The 17,647-nt window shown below is 47.0% G+C and overlaps 1 protein-coding gene and 1 non-coding gene across 2 annotated transcripts in view; one reads left to right on the forward strand and one right to left on the reverse strand.

The window, feature by feature from the left end:
- Window positions 1–17,647, reverse strand: part of LOC122543656 (zinc finger protein 729-like) — a 73,202-nt gene that overhangs the window by 17,768 nt on the left and 37,787 nt on the right. Inside the window, exon 2 of the mRNA XM_043682472.1 lies at window positions 11,211–11,297. Coding sequence (XP_043538407.1) covers window positions 11,211–11,297 — 87 coding nt within the window. The remainder of the gene's footprint in view (window positions 1–11,210; window positions 11,298–17,647) is intronic.
- Window positions 13,122–13,193, forward strand: trnam-cau. The gene has a single exon. It is a non-coding gene; the product is annotated as a tRNA-Met (tRNA).

Raw genomic sequence — 17,647 nt, forward strand, 5'->3', positions numbered from 1 at the left:
GCTGGTAAGTGGAGCTGAAATGCGCATCAGCCATGATTGAATGGCGGAGTGGACTCGATGGGCCAAATGGCCTTACTTCCACTCCTATGTCTTATGGTCTTATGGTCTTAGGGCCCTGGTGAGACCACACCTGGAGTATTGTGTGCAGTTCTGGTCTCCAAATTTGAGGAAAGACATTCTGGCTATTGAGGGAGTACAGTGTAGGTTCACGAGGTCAATTCCTGGAATGGTGGGTCTATCTTATGTTGAAAGATTGGAGCTACTGGGCTTGTATACCCTTGAGTTCATGCCCTTCTTCAGGAATCTGATTGAGACATATAAGATTATTAAAGGATTGGACACTCTGGAGGCAGGAAACATGTTCCCGATGATGGGTGAGTGCCGAACCAGAGGACACAGCTTAAAAATACGGGGTAGACCATTTAGGACAGAGATGAGGAGAAACTTCTTAACCCAGAGAGTGGTGGCTGTGTGGAATGTTCTGCCCCAGAGGGCAGTGGTGGTCCAGTCTCTGGATTCATTTAAGAAAGAGTTGGATAGAGCTCTCAAGGATAGTGGAATCAAGGGTTATGGAGATAAGGCAGGAACAGGATACTGATTAAGGATGATCAGCCATGATCATATTGAATGGTGGTGCAGGCTCAAAGGGCTGAATGGCCTACTCCTGCACCTATTGTCTATTGTCACTTCTGTTGGTGATGTCATGCCTGATGCTATAATCATGCCCACTCAAGGGACCGTCTCCGTCCCCACACCCAGGTCCAGCTCCACACCCAGGTCCTCGCACAGCCCTGCCCTGTTTCTGGTGTTCCTCCAGACCTCCCACTCACCGAGGATGAATGTTTAGTCCTCAGCAAAGGCCTCACCTTCATCCCTCTATGCTCTCAGATTAATGAGTTTGACATGCATCACAACCTTGAACATTTCTTCCACCGCCTCTGCCTCTGCCTCTGAATCCACTTCTTCAATCAAGACTCCTGCCCACCCGCTGAGGACCCCTTCCCTCACCTTCAACACACCCCCATCTACCTGGACACCCTGTGGTGGCCTGTTACCTACCCTTGACCTCTTCATTTCTATCTTCTGCCGTGACATCTACCGCCTGAACCCACTCCAATCGCCTGCTCTCACAACACGCAGCCCTCCACTCCAACCCAACCTCACCATCAAACCCACAGACAAGGAGGGGCGTAGTGGCAGTTTGGCGCACCAACCTCTACACCGCTGAAGCCAGGCGCCAACTCGCAGACACCTCCTCCTACTGCCCACTTGAACACGACCTCACCTCCCATCACCAAGCCATCATCTCGCAGACCATCCACAACCTCATCACCTCTGGGGATCTCCCATCCATAGCTTCCGACTTCATTGTCCGTGAACCCTGCACGGCCGGATTCTACCTCCTACAGAAGATTCACAAACCCGACTTCCCCAGTCGACCTATTGTCTCAGCCTCCTGCTGTCCAATTGAACTCATCCCTGCCTACCTTGATACCTTCCTGTACCACTTAGTCCAGGAACTCCTCACCTACATTTGGGACACACCCTTCAATCCTCCAAGTTTTTCGTTTCCCTGGACCCCAGTGCCTCATCTTCACCATGGACATCCAGTCCCTTTACACATCCATCTGCCATGACGAAGGCCTCCAAGCCCTCTGTTTTTTCCTCTAATGCCATCCCACCCAGTACCCTTCCACTAAGACCATCATCTGCCTGGCTGAACTGGTCATCACCCTTAACAACTTCTCTTTCTAATCCTCCCAGTTCCTCCAAAGTGGTAGCCATGGGCACCCGCATGGGACCCAGCTATGCCTGCCTCTTTTTCAGGTACGTGGAACAGACCATCTTCCGCAGTTACACTGGCACCACCCCCTATCTGTTCCTCCGCTACATCGATGACTGCTTCGGTGCTACCTAGTGTTCCCTTGAGGAGATTGAACAGTTCATCAACTTCACTCACACCTTTCACCCTGACCTCAAATTCACTCGGACCATCTCGGACCCCTCCCTCCCCTTCCTGGACCTCTCCATTTCCATGTTCAGCGACCGACTAACCATAGACATCCACTGCTTTTATTCCTGATGAAGGGCTTTTGCCAGAAACGTCGATTTTACTGCTCCTCGGATGCTGCCTGAACTGCTGTGCTCTTCCAGCACCACTAATCCAAAATCCACTACAAGCCCACCAACTCCCACAGCTACCTAGACTACATATCCTCCCACCCTACCTCCTGTAAAAACGCCATCCCTCCTCCTCCACCACATCGGTTCCCAGGATGACCAATCAAATCCCAGGTGGCCTCCTTCTTCCAAGATCACAATTTGCCTTCCCATGTGATCAACAATGCCCTCCAACACATCTCCTCCACTTCCCACACCTCCACCCTTGAACCCCACCTCTCCAAACTCAACAAGGACAGAACCTTGCAGCCCACCAACCTCCGCATGCATCACATCATCCTCCACCACTTCCACTACCTACAAACGGACCTCACCACCAGATGTATTTGTCCTTTCCCACCCCTATCAGCATTCTGGAGAGACCATTCCCTCCGTGACTCACTCGACGGTGGGACTCACTCCCCCACCAGCCCACACTCCACTCCCGGCACCTTTCCCTGCCACTGCAGGAAGTGCCAATCCTGCACCCACACCACTCCCCTCACCTCCGTCAAAGGCCCCAAAGGATCCTTCCACATTTGACAGAAATTTACCTGTACTTCCACCGATGTCATCTACTGTATCCATTGCATCCGTTGTGGACTCCTCTACATCAGGGAGACAGGATGCCTATTTGCGGATCATTTCAGAGAACATCTCTGGGCCAATCGCACCAACCAACCCCACCTCCCCTTGGCTGAACACTTCAACTCCCCCCTCCCACTCCACCAAGGACACGCAGGTCCTGGGCCTCCTCAATCTCCAAACCCTTATCACCCGACACCTGGAGATATATGAATAACAAGCGTTGAAAGAGATATGGGCCAAATGCTGGCAAATGGGTCACTAGATTAATTTAATATATCTGGTCAGCATGGGCAGGTTGTGCTGAAGGGTCTGTTTCTGTGCTGTATGTCTCTACCCACCTATTTCAATGCAAGTTTCAGAAACACATCTGCAGCTTATTTAAAAAATTGAACAAGTTTTCAGACTTTGACGATGTTTCTGAATATATCATTTTAGCTATTCTTAATTTTAAACATCAGCCAACTCTTGCGCATCCTCGTCTCCCAGGTAGAGTCATCACCATCAATTCTTTCTCTTTCTTGAGAAGGACCTGATACGGTGATCAAAGAGGGCTCGAGGCACGAGAGAGGATGGGCGGGGGAGAAGGGAGAGAGAATGGAGGACAGAGGGTTGGGGGAGTGACAGCTCAAATCCTACCTTCCTCAGGACTGGTGTCAGTGTCCCACGAACTGGATCCCACCCCTCCCACAGTAGACTTGGGGCAATCATTTCTCAATATGCACATGGTTAAGGCAGTAGAGTCATATAATCGCGCCAGGCCATTTGGCCCATCATATTCAGACCAACCTTCCAAACATCACCCGACCGAGACCCACTCATTTACCCTACAGCCCTGCAGTTCCCCATGGCAAACCCACCCTAACCTGTACATCTCAGCTCGGCAATCCACCCTAAACTCCAGATCTTTGGGCTGTGGGAGGAAACTGGAGCACCTGGAGATAACCCGTGTAAGATGCAAGGGTGAGAAAATGTGCCAAAGTCCGCACAGACAGTCACTAGAGGGTGGAATCAAACCTGGCTCCCTGGCGCTGTGTGGCAGCTGTGCTAACCACAGAGCCGCCCAGAGCTTTGAAGTTCAGCTTTGTCTTTGTAGCTTCCAACTTCTCATGTGCGCTCAGCACAGCCTCTCTCCTCCTGACATTGTTGGACCACACTCACTGCAACCTTGCTTTTCCCATTTCGTCAGCCCTGAGCAATCGGTTCCTGAATCCTGGCACCAGACAGACACTGATGCCATCTGGCCTCCTGCTGCCAACTGCACAGAACGGAAACAATCCCTGTCACTATTCTGTCCCTTACCACCACCTCTCCCTCTTCAACATTGTTCTTATTCCCATCACCCAGCCAGTCAGCTCCTCCCCCTCTGCAGCCCTCTCTCAGATCCCCCTTACCTGCCAGACTTGCGTTCAAACCCAACACTGGCCACTCACCCAATCAGAAGCTTCTGTTTGCAGGGGAATGACCATCTCCCAGAATAAAGAGTCCAGTTAAATTTCCACCTTTCCCCCCGCAACGTGTCTGCAGCCTGGCTTCCAGCTCTATCTCTCTGAGCCAAAGGTCCTCCAGCTTGTGTTTACTCTGGATCACAGCATCCAGAGCCACCCACCTTCTGCAAATAGAAAGACAAGTCCCACCCTACCCTCTCCAATATGTTTGCTTAATCGTTCCTAATGGCCGAGCAGAGGCTGATAGCCAAGGTCGAAAGCCATGAGGATGGCCTCAACCAGGACCTTGGGTTCATGTCACACTACAGGTGATCCCACTACACTGTATACTCCCTGACACACAAACACACAAGCACACATACGTGCACACTCTTACATATTCACACACACACAAAGACCCTCTCTCATACACAGGCTCTCTCTCCAACAGACACACATGCACCCCCCCACACTCACAGGCTTATACTTCATCACATACACACACTTTACCAAGCATGCACACACGCAAACACACACTTTCTCAAGCACACACTCACATTCTCTCTCTCATGCACGCACAAACACCCCCCTAAGTCTATGGGGTGAATTTGCATTTGCAGAATTATTTTTGCAGATACATTCTATTTTACTCAAAAAGCACACAATCTGCTGGGAGTCAATCCATGTAATATTTTAGAAATTCCTACTTTCGAAATAAAACCAGTCTGACTCAAGATTGGGATACAGAAAGACTCTAACCTCACACCTATCATGCACTGTCTGCCCTGAGATGTTATTTCTTTTTTAAACCTGAAGTTACATCGAGAATGTGACTTAAAAGAGGTTCTGGGATTTACATATTAATGAATTGAAATCTGCTACCTATTGTGAAAATGCAAGAGTTTAGGTTTGTTTAATATATCATTTCAGTTGCATGACACTGTAATCGTTTGCGATAAATTCTGTGTCTTGTGATCCTGCTCCACAGCTACCTGATGAAGGAGCAGCACTCTGAGAGCTTGTGCTTCCAAATAAACTTGTGGGACTATAACCTGGTGTTGCGTGATTTTTAACTTTGTCCACCCCAGTCCAACACCGGCTTCTCCACATTGTTTCGAGTGAACACAGCCCACACCTCCCAGTGCTGCCAGTAAACTTTACAATGCTGATGAAGTGATACAGTACCTGCACTCCTGAAAAATTTACAATTTCTAACGATATTAACTATTCATTCACTGTTCCTTCTGATACACGACATTGGAAACTTAGTGCTGGAGGCTGAAAGAATTAAGCAGCTTTAAAACAAAAGCCTTTCAATCTCATAGAATTGAATGAGAGTCTGAGCCCGGCAGTACGATCAGGTAACCTCTATTGTGACCCAACTTTGTTACAGCTTCAGATCTCCCCAGCAAAAAGGCGTAGAAAAAATAGCTTATTTGTTTTTTTTATATAGGGCCAACCTGACCTCCCAGTCACGGCCCAATTTGACTCCCTTTCTGACATGACCATCCTTGGCTTCCTCTTTTGCCACAGTGAATCAGACTGCAGATTGGAGGAACAACATCTCACCTTCCGCCTGGGCAGCCTACTGTCAGGGTGAAAGGAAACGCTGGTAGATATAGGGAATGCTGGATGACCAAAGAAATTGAGGGTTTGGTTAAGAAAAAGAAGGAAGCATATGTCAGGTATAGACAGGATAGATCGAGTGAATCCTTAGAAGAGTATAAAGGCAGTAGGACCCAACATTGAGTTCTCCAATTTCAAATAATCTGCCTTCCCATTTCCCCGACTCTCTTTCCAGCCACCCCTCTCCCTTCCATTCCTCTGACCGATCCTACATCCAGCTACCAAATGGATTCATTCCTCCCATCCACCAACCAGGCTGTACCCTCTACCTGTGTTCACCTATCACTACCTCAGCACTCCACCCCTCTCCCCACCCAAAATCCTGCCCCTCACCTCCTTACCTGTAGCTCCCCTTACCCCCACCCCCAGTCCTGAAGAAGGGTTATACCTGAAACGTTGACTTCTCCACCTCCTGATGCTACCTGGCTTGTCGTGTTTTTCCAACCTCCTGCTTGTCTACCATCAAAGGTACAGTAGGATATAGAAAGGCTGGATTGGAGAAGTGTCAGATGTAGTTTAATCCAAGTAAATGAGATGTAATGCATTTTGGGAGGTCTAATGCAAAAGGTAAGTATACAGTATATTTAGGTGTATTGAGATACAGAGGGATCTTGGAGCACAAGTACATAGCTTCCTGGAAGTAGCAATACAAGTGAATAGGGTGGTATAGAAGGTGTATGGCATACTTGCCTTCATTAGTCAGGGCACTGAGTGCAAAAGTTGCCATGTCATGTTTCAGCTGTATAAATGTAGTTAGGTCATATTTGGAGTATTGTATACAGTTCGGATCACCACATAATAAGTAGAATGTGGGCGTTTTGGAGAAGGTGCGAAGAGATTTAACAGGATGTTGCCCAGTTTGGAGTGTTTTCGTGAGAAGGAGATGTTGGACAAACTTGGAATATTTTCACTAGAACATTGGAAGCTAAGGGGACGACTTCATAGAAGGATATAAAATTAAGTGAGGCGTGGATAGGATGAATTTTCTTTCCAGTTGGAAATGTCTAAATACTAGGGGGGGATAGGTTTAAGTTGAGAAGGGGAATGTTTAAGGAGGTGTGCGAGGCAGGTTTTTCACACAGAGGATGGTAGTTGTTGACAGTATTAGGCAAGAACTTTCAAAAGCTGACTGGGGGCAGATGTTCACAGGCAAAGGGACGGCTGGAAAATGGGAAGCTTCAGAAATGAGATAACGAGAATCCTGAGAAAGTATATTCCTGTTAAGGTGAAAGGGAACGCTGGTAGGTGTAGGGAATGCTGGATGACTAAAGAAATTGAGGGTTTGGTTAAGAAAAAGAAGGAAGCATATGTCAGGTATAGACAGGATAGATCGAGTGAATCCTTAGAAGAGTATAAAGGCAGTAGGAGTATACTTAAGAGGGAAATCAGGAGGGCAAAAAGAGGATATGAAATAGCTTTGACAAACAGAATTAAGGAGAATCCAAAGGATTTTTACAAATATATTAAGGACAAAAGGGTAACTAGGGAGAGAATAGGGCCCCTCAAAGATCAGCAAGGCGGCCTTTGTGTGGATCCACAGAAAATGGGGAAGAAACTAAACGAGTATTTTGCATTAGTATTTACTGTGGAAAAGGATATGGAAGATATAGACTGTAGGGAAATAGATGGTGACGTCTTGAAAAAATGCCCATATTACAGAGGAGGAAGTGCTGGATGTTTTGAAACACATAAAAGTGGATAAATCCCCAGGACCTGATCAGGTATACCCTAGAACTCTGTGGGAAGCTAGGGAAATGATTGCTGGGCCTCTTGCTGAGATATTTGTATCATCGATAGTCACAGGTGAGGTGCCGGAAGACTGGAGGTTGGCTAACGTGGTGCCACTGTTTAAGAAGGGCGGTAAGGACAAGCCAGGGAACTATACACCAGTGAGCCTGACCTCGGTGGTGGGCAAGTTGTTGGAGGGAATCCTGAGGGACAGGATGTACATCTATTTGGAAAGGCAAGGACTGATTATGGATAGTCAACATGGCTTTGTATGTGGGAAATCATGTCTCACAAACTTGATTGAGTTTTTTGAAGAAGTGGGCGGCACGGTGGCACAATGGTTAACACTGCTGCCTCACAGCGCCAGAGACCTGGGTTCAATTCCCGCCTCAGGCGACTGACTGTGTGGAGTTTGCACATTCTCCCCGTGTCTGCGTGGGTTTCCTCCGGGTGCTCCGGTTTCCTCCTACAGTCCAAAAATGTGCAGGTTAGGTGAATTGGCCATGCTAAATTGCCCATAGTGTTAGGTAAGGGGTAAATGTAGGGGAATGGGACTGGATGGGTTGCGTATCGGCGGGTCGGTGTGGACTTGTTGGACCGAAGGGCCTGTTTCCACACTGTAAGTAATCTAATCTATAAAGTAACATAGAGGATTGATGAGGGCAGAGCGGTAGATGTGATGTATATGGACTTCAGTAAGGTGTTCGACAAGGTTCCCCATGGGAGACTGGTTAGCAAGGTTAGATCTCATGGAATACATGGAGAACTCGACAATTGAATACAGAACTGGCTCAAAGGTGGTGGTGGACGGTTGTTTTTCAGACTGGAGGCCTGTGACCAATGGAGTGCCACAAGGATCGGTGCTGGGTCCTCTAATTTTCGTCATTTATATAAATGATTTGGATATGTGCATAAGGGGTAGCATTAGTAAGTTTGCAGATGACACCAAAATTGGACGTGTAGTGGGCAGCGAAGAGGGTTACCTCAGATTACAACAGGATCTGGACCAGATGAACCAGAAGTGGCAAATGGAGTTGAATTCCAATAAATGCATGGTGCTGCATTTTGGGAAAGCAAATCTTAGCCGGACTTATACACTTAATGGTAAGGTCCTGGGGAGTGTTGCTGAACAAAGAGATCTTGGAGTGCAGGTTCATAGCTCCTTGAAAGTGGAGCCGCAGGATAGTGAAAGAGGCGTTTGGTGTGCCTTCCTTTATCAGTCAGAATATTGAGTACAGGAGTTGGGAGGTCATGTTGCAGCTGGTTAGGCCATTGGTTAGGCCCTGTTAGAATATTGCGTGCAATTCTGGTCTCCTTCCTATCGGAAGGATGTTGTGAAACTTGAAAGGGTTCAAAAAAGATTTACAAGGAAGTTGCCAGGGTTGGAGGATTTGAGCTTTAGGGAGAGGCTGAACAGGCTGGGGCTGTTTTCCCTGGAGAGTCAGAGGCTGAGGGGTGACCTTATAGAGGTTTACAAAATTATGAGGGGCATGGATAGGATAAATAGACAAAGTCTTTTCTCTGGGTTGGCGAGTCCAGAACTAGAGGGCATAGGTTTAGGGTGAGAGTGGAAAGATATAAAAGGGACCTAAGGGACAACATTTTCATGCAGAGGGTGGTACATGTATGGAATGAGCCGCTAGAGGAAGTGGTGGAGACTGGTACAATTGCAGCATTTACAAGGCATTTGGTTGGGTATATGAATAGGAAAGGTTTGGAGGGATATGGGCCAGGTGCTGGCAGGCGGTACTAGATTGGGTTGGGATAACTGGTCAGCATGGACAGGAAGAGTCTGTTTCCGTGCAGTACATCTCTATAACAGCCCAAGGTCCAAATGCACACACTCACCCCAAACCCTACTCACTTCCTTTACTGTTGGTCAGCTGAGTTGCCTCTTTGTATTGGACCCTTGGCACAGGCTAAACTTGTAGGAAGTATTGCCTCATTCAGCAATTTCAACCTACACATTGTATCCAAGTAAGTTTTCTCCCCCCCTAAAATGGTTTCAACATGAGATTTGGAACTCCAGAATTCTGTCCGACTTCCAATTCCCCCATCTGCCATGAACCAGCTGGTGCCTCCGCAGGTGGGCGGAGGGGGTGAATCCCTTCCCACACTGAGAGCAGGTGAACGGCCTGCCCCCCAGTGCTGGATCTGCTGGTGGTTCAGCAGCTTAGCTGAGCATGTGAACCCCTTCCCACACATGGAGCAAGTGAATGGCCTCTCTTCAGTGTGGACTCTATGGTGGGTCTGCAGATTGCCTACCTGAGTGAACGTCTTCCCTCACACAGAGCAGGTGAATGGCCTCTCCCTGGTGTGGACCTGCTGGTGGGTCAGCAGGCTGAAAGAATTGATTAATCCCTTACTTCGCTCGGAGCAGATGAATGGCCTCTCCCTACTGTGAACCCACTGGTGGTTCAGCAGCTAATGAACTTAAAAGACCCTACGCAGACAACAAGCTAAACAAACTTTATTTACAAAATACCTCACACATTTTGTAACAAACGCTACTTTGACAACCAGGCAGACGACTAGGCCACCAGGATATATGAACATCAACAAGCCACAAAAAGACATGACCCACAATCCTACATATAGATGAAGAAGGACACCACTTTGACTGGGACTACATATCCATCCTGGTACAAGCCAAACAGAGACACGCACAGGAATTCATGGAAGCATGGCATTCCAACCGGAACTGTCTGAACAAACACATCGAATTGGATCCCATCTATCATCCTCTGATAAAAAAGAACAGTAAATGGCATTACCAACACTACGAAACCTAATTACATAAATAGAAAGTGGGACATAGCACCAGCACTTCACCGGAGGCTCACTGATGATGTCACCTAGAAGGTTGACGAAACGTCTGAAAACAAACCTTCCAGCTCATCGAGCAAACTTACATCCAGAACCTCAACCTGAGCTACAAATCTTTTCAAAACTCACTAATCCTTATGTTCCTCCAGTTGGATCAGTTGAAGCATGGAGCTCACACAGAACATGAGGGGGGTTTACCTTTCACTAGGAATGGTATTGTTTCTTTTCAGGCTGAATCACTGGCTAATGTTCTTTCCAAAGTTAGGAGACACCCCATTTGGGCACGTATGGATGTTTTTTCTCGCTCTGTTTCCAGACTTACGGATGTTTGAAATCGGCGTCCACGGGCACAGTTTCTCTTGATACGTTCAAAGGCCAATAATGTTCAGGTCGTGCTGAACCAGGTGAATCTTTCAGATCTAGACATGAAGTTTAGTTTGAATTTGCTTTATGTGAATCAGCCCTTCCCTTGCAGCTCTTCGTGAGTAACTGAACAGAGCCACATGTCTTTGAACACATGGAGCTGGATAGTTCAGGGAACTGGAGTGACGAAGAATTTGGACCAGACTTGAAACGTTAACTCTGTTTTTCTCCATAGACGGTTCCAGACCTGCAGAGTTCCTCCAGCAATTTATATTTTTGTTGCAGGATGTGTTGCCTGTTCCTTCCTTCCTTCCTTCCTTTGCCTCATCAGCTGGATTGACAAGTTGTGGCTCTCCCCCTACAAAGATGGTAGCTGCGCATGCGCCGCGCTGCACATTGTCCCAATAAAGATTGGCGTCTTTAAACCCGAGCCCCCGCCGTGAACACGGACAGAGGGAGAGATAAATTCCTTATTGAGGGTTGAAAGACACTTACCGAACATGTTCACTAAGACTGCCAGAGCATTCGCTGATTCACCGCTGTTCCCAGGGTGTTGTTTGTGGATCTGGGCAACAATCGTCCCTGCAATGTGACAGTAATAGCATTAAATTGGTAAACACACATCTTACCAACATTAAATGTTGCCTCTGGTCATTTGTTCTCCATTATAATGAAATGGCAGATCATGTGTCAGCATCAACTGCGTCTTGACAGATTGCTGGACGTGGAACAAAAAAAAAAGAGGATTTTTCATGCATTTTAGTTACTACAACATATATCTGTCTACCAAATATCTTTTTAGATTAGATTAGATTACTTACAGTGTGGAAACAGGCCCTTCGGCCCAACAAGTCCACACCGACCCGCCGAAGCGTAACGCACCCATACCCCTACATTTACCCCTTTACCTAATACTACGGGCAATTTAGCATGGCTAATATCTTGAAGCTGATCATCTGCAAAATGGCATGAAACATTACTTCTGGTGGTGGGTGTTGGTTTATTCAGCATATAGAATACAGGAATGACTCTTTCTTCAGGTTTCCCATTTGAACCATTAAATATTGCTACCATTTTGGACAGGGAAACTGTCTAACAGGTCATCTCTGGCCCATGAGCATTTCCGTGGAGTCCACTGACATGAAGCGCCTTTGCAGGTTGCTCCTTGACCCCCCCCAACAGACCACCTGACCTCTCCCTGTCCTTTAGTCCTCCTCCATGTGTCATCACAATATCCTTCAGGCTGTTGTTGCTGTATCAAGTCTTCTTGTCTAATTGATTCAACACTCCTCCTCCTTATGTACAGGAATTGCTGCCCAGCCTATATAAGACCTCGATAACAAATAAGTAGACCTGAGTTCCAGATCAAGCCACAACCAAGTGGTTCCATAAGCTTTCCAAGTGAAGTGAAACACGGCCTAGCCAATGATTCCTCTGAGACACACTGTACAAAGACGTTTCCTAATTTCCCTGCTCGAGATGAATAGAATCCTACTCGTTTCACTGTTCTTTAATATGGACGGGTATTGATTCCCCGAGCACTTGACTGTTCTAATTCTTTGTTTAGATCAGAGTGGTGCTGGAAAAGCACAGCAGGTCAGGCAGCATCCGAAGATGGAAAATCGACGTTTCAGGCAAAAAGCCCTCGTCAGGCTTTTCCAGCACCACTCTAATCTAGACTCTGGTTTCCAGCATCTGCAGTCCTCACTTTTGCCTCATTCTAATTCTGTTATTGAGCCCCTGACTGGCCTCGAGACAAGTGTAGAACTTGTCATGTGCCACCATTAAGCCACACCTATAAACTTGTCTCCCATTCACTCCCAGTGTTCACACATAAACCAGCAACTGGGACATTAATAAAAACTGACTTCGATTATGATTAATTACCAGTGGAATAAAGAGCAAATGTTCAGCTCAAAAAGCAAAGTTTCAACGGAACATTGTACAATGAGAGTGTCAAACTCGCGACTTCAGAAAAAAAATCTTTCAGTCCACTAACTGAGATAGCCGGACATATTATCAGGGTATAACCACTTCTCTTTTCAAGGCGAGGTAACTTCTTAGAATCCACGAAAATAAATAAATTGACCAGCAGAAGTCCACGGCTCCAATGCTTTCTGCTCAAAAATTAGCAAAATCATTAACATTCCGGTTCGCTTTTGTTTCTTTCTCGACATTGACATCCAGTTTCTTCAGCTTCTCTTCCTGAATGCAAAGTCGTTTGCCTGTTTTTTGTCTTTATTTTGAAAGCAGATTCGCTTCAATATCAAGCAGAATGTGGAAATTTAGATTAAGTTTGTATTTGCACAAAGGCAGTGAAAATCTTTTGACATCAATCTCGAATATATTTGCCCCACACACCAGATGAAAAGCTGATTACTTCTCTGGAAAATCTGCAGGCAGTGTAGCAGAGTGGCGCAGCGGGAGCGTGCTGGGCCCATAACCCAGAGGTCGATGGATCGAAACCATCCTCTGCTATATACCTAAGGTCTCCAGCATATTTTTTTTTCTATACCTTACCTCCGCATCCGTTTCCCCAAAACATTTTTGGAGATGTGAAATAAATATCTCACGATGATATACTGGCCTAATGTAGAAATATGAGGTAGGACATTTGTGGAGGTCTGAGTGGTGTTCTCCTGTTCTCTGTACCATTTGTTGAGGAGGGCAATGCTTGCTCCTGGTAAAAACAAAGACTGCAGATGCTGGAAACCAGATTCTGGATTAGTGGTATTGTACTCTATGCTACTTTCTCCCCACCCCCACCCTCCTCTAGTTTATCTCTCCACGCTGCAGGCTCTCTGCCTTTATTCCTGATGAAGGGCTTTTGCCCGAAACGTCGATTTCGCTGCTCCTTGGATGCTGCCTGGACTGCTGTGCTCTTCCAGCACCACTGATCCAGAATGCTTGTTCCTGGCCACTCGGGTGTGAGAGAAAAATTTAGAAACAGAATGATGTAATTATCCTCCAGTGGAGAGAGCCCGGGTCCTGGGAGACAGAATGAGAAGCAGACGTTCTGGAAACTCGTTGCTGCATGCAATTCTTGGAGCAATGTAGAATGTATTTCATAGTCAGCCAGTTTCAGCAGGTCAGAGGGCTCTCGGCGTAGGATTCCCCACTTTGGGGGCTTTTACCTTTATGTAGACGTGCGAGAGATCCCCGGTTCAAATCCCCGACCAGCTCTCGTATTTGACTTGTGCAAAAATGCCCGATCAAGTTTTTCAAAAGGAAGCTTCGTCAAAAGTAGGGATGGGGCAGGGCTACCGTTGCAGTGAACGCGGGCAAAGGGAAACATTTGTGCAAAGTGAAAGCAACATTGCTCGCCCGCGCAATCCGACTCCGAATGAATCCTCCTCCAGCTGCGTTATTGCTCAGTTCCGAGTGTGAAATTTCAGGAAGCGGGGAAGTGAAGTGACTGGAGACAGCGCTCGACGTTAATGCTGCCGTGTATGAGGATTGTCAGCAGTGATGGCAGATTGGAAAGTTGGGACAGTTCTCCTTGGAGAACAGAAGGCTGAAAGCTGGCCTGATTGAAGTTTTCCAAGGCATGAGGAGTCGAGACAGAGGAAACAATGTAGTGAAAGTGCTCCCACGCCTGAAAGGATCGAAAGCGATTAGGCAGAGATTTAAAGTCATTAGGTAAAGTAGCAAAAGTGATATTTAGGAAGAACACTTTCCCACAGGGAGTGGTTGAGGTCAGGAAATCAGGTTTGACAGTGACAAAGGCAGATTCAATGGACATTAGATTAGATTACTTCCAGTGTGGGAACAGGCCCTTCGGCCCAACAAGTCCACACCGACCCGCCGAAGCGTAACCCACCCCTACCCCTACATTTACCCCTTACCTAACACTATGGGTAATTTAGCATGGCCAATTCACCTGACCCTGCACATCTTTGGACTGTGGGAGGAAACCGGAGCACCCGGAGGAAACCCACGCTGACACGGGGAGAACGTGCAAACTCCACACAGTCTATCGCCTGACATAACAGGGAATTCGGGATAGTCATATTCAAGGTAACAATGTCGAGATTTACAGGGTGAAGGCAAGATTACGATATGAAGGTGGGCTGCATCACATTCTGTGATTCTGAGTGAACTGTCAGTTCGACCAACAGATTGTGGCAATTTAGACAAACTTTATACTTACATAGCCGCCATACGTCTGTGCAACAGCACATTACACAGCAGCAGCGGAGATCTGATTTCTTGATTTGAAACACACCAGAAATTGAGCTTCAATTAAATACAATGAGCCTGACGTGATTTGAACACGCAACCTTCTGATCTGGACTCAGATGCGCTGCACACCCCCATGCTCGCCGTTATGCAAGATTAAGGAAATTGACCGAACTGCAATGGTTTTGTTACGTTATAACTTGAGAACGGAGGTCAACGGTTCATGGCTGCTCTGTCTCACTCTCTCTCTCTCTCGCTCTGTCTCTCTCAACAATTTCCAACTCTCTCTAAATAAAATCTGAAAATAACTGCGGACGCTGTACATCTGAAACAAAAAAAAAACAGTAGTTGCTGGAAAAGCTCAGCAGGTCTTGCAGCATCTGTGAAGAAACATCCTTCCACAGAACTGATGGTGATTGGGAAAATATCAGTTAATAGACAGAAGAGAGGGTGGGAGGAAGGCGGACGGAGTAAATGATAGATGGGGTCGAGCCCAAAGTGAGATAAGAACGGTTGAACAGAGAAAGGAGTTGATCACGTTCTGTCTGGGAGGGTTAAAGGAGACTGTTAGTGACTAACAATTGGTGGTGTGTAATGGCAGACTATGTGACAACAAGGTAAAAACAATGACTGCAGATGCTGGAAACCAGATTCTGGATTAGGTGTTGCTGGAAGAGCACAGCAGTTCAGGCAGCATCCGAGGAGCTTCAGCAAAATCGACATTTCGGGCAAAAGCCCTTCATCAGGAATAAAGGCAGAGAGCCTGAAGCGTGGAGAGATAAGCTAGGGGAGGGTGGGGGTGGGGAGAAAGTAGCATGCATAGCAGGTCAGGCAGCATCCGAGGAGCAGCGAAATCCAGAATTCCAGAAGGAAACAGCTGGAACGACTGAGTGAATCTTCTCCCGCAACAGCAGTTTCTTTCCTTAAAAAGGACAAGGGTGGATCAGATAGGGTTTCATTTCCACCCTAAAATGGTTTCATCATTAGCTTCCGAACTCCAGATTTCTGACTGAATTGCAATTCTGCTGCGGCGGGATTCGAAGCCGGAACTCTGCAGAACTGGGTTGATAGTCCAGTCAATATTGGCACTTCGGCCGTCCCTCCTTCAATCCCCCTGCAATGGCATGTGAACTCAGGGTGGGAGGAGCTGGGCACTGACAGCAGGTGAGCGGCCACTCCCCAGTATGGACCCACCGGTGGGCCAGCAGGCCGGAAGAATCGGTTAATCCTTTCCTGCCCTCGGAGCAGGTGGATGACCTCTCCTCAATATGGAGCTGCTGGTGATTCAGCAACGCAGCCGAGCAAGTGAATCCCTTCCCACACAAGGGGCAGGTGACTGGCTTCTCCCTCGTGTGGGTCTGATAGTGCGTCCACAGGTAGCCCACCTGACTGAACCCCCTCCCAGACGCGGGGCCCTCTTTCCCCTGTGGACCCGCTGTTGCATTGGCAGGTTGCACATCTGACTGAAGCCTTTCCCGCACTCAGGGCAGGTTAACAGTCTCTCTCCGTTGTGAACCCGCTGGTGCGTCAGTCGAGAGGAAGATTCGATGAATCTCTTCCCACACACAGAGCAGATGAACAGCCTCTCCGCGGTGTGAATGCTTTTGTGGGTTTCAAGCACCGAAGGGGAAGGGAATCCTTTCCCACAGTCCCCACTTCTCCATTGTGTGTGTGTGTGTGTGTGTGGGTTTGGGGGGGGCGGTGTCATTGTGTTGCTCTGGGTTCGCCAGCCAGCTGCAATTACAAACAGAACAGGTATACAGTCTCTGGTCTCTGATGGTGTGGTTTTTATTCCCCAAGCTGAGTAAAGCGATTTTCAGTCAGTGCCCTCAATCTCCCTCACTTGGGTATCTATGTCTCAATGCTCTTCCTGCCACACCAGTATCCAAAATCTCTCAAGCTAACAAAAACATTTATTCTCAATTTGAATGGCTGCTAATATTCAGGTCCCAATGAATCAAGTGACTCTGTCAGAAGTTGACGTATCATTTGTTTTCAGATTTCTTTCGACATGATTCCTGCAAAAAAAATCACAAAATATGTGATCACTGTCAGTACAGTTAAATGAACATAACATAGGTGACAATTCCTGTAGATTCCCAGATGCCTGCTGATCACACATTATCCAGGACACAGAAACCTGAAATCCCTCATGCAGCCAGATACCTTAAGTGTATATGGAGGAAAACGTCATTTAGGTGACAATGATCCGGAACAAGCTGCCTACTAGGATGCTGGGAAATGGAGCTGAATCAGGGACATGACAATGAAATGTTAAGGCTGCTTGAGAAAAAAAAGCCAGTAAAGTTGCTGAATGATTTCCTTCTGTCCTATTCAATGAAAAAGATGACAAGAAATACAGGCCGTAACTCCATTACTGCATTAGATTGTGAAAAATAATAGCCATGAAGCTTTTACAACAGCGAATAATATCAGACATACACCCTATGAAACAACACAAATGTACATTTTATATCATTGTGCTAACCCTTAAATACTGCTCAGTTCCATGAGAAACTACCCTCTTAATTGTGAAAATGATGAAAGAAGCGGTCGGTTTCCAAGGTGCAAATTGTATTCAAATAGACATGTCAAACTGAGGGGAAAAAATGAGAATACCTTTAAGAGGGACACAGCATCTGAGCACCTTCAGGCAGCATCCAAGGAGCAGCGAAATCGACGTTTCGGTCAAAAGCCCTTCATCAGGAATAAAGGCAGTGAGCCTGGAGCGTGGAGAGATAAGCTCGAGGAGG

Source organism: Chiloscyllium plagiosum, chromosome 44 (genome assembly GCF_004010195.1).
Source record: "Chiloscyllium plagiosum isolate BGI_BamShark_2017 chromosome 44, ASM401019v2, whole genome shotgun sequence".
Lineage (NCBI taxonomy): Eukaryota > Metazoa > Chordata > Chondrichthyes > Orectolobiformes > Hemiscylliidae > Chiloscyllium > Chiloscyllium plagiosum.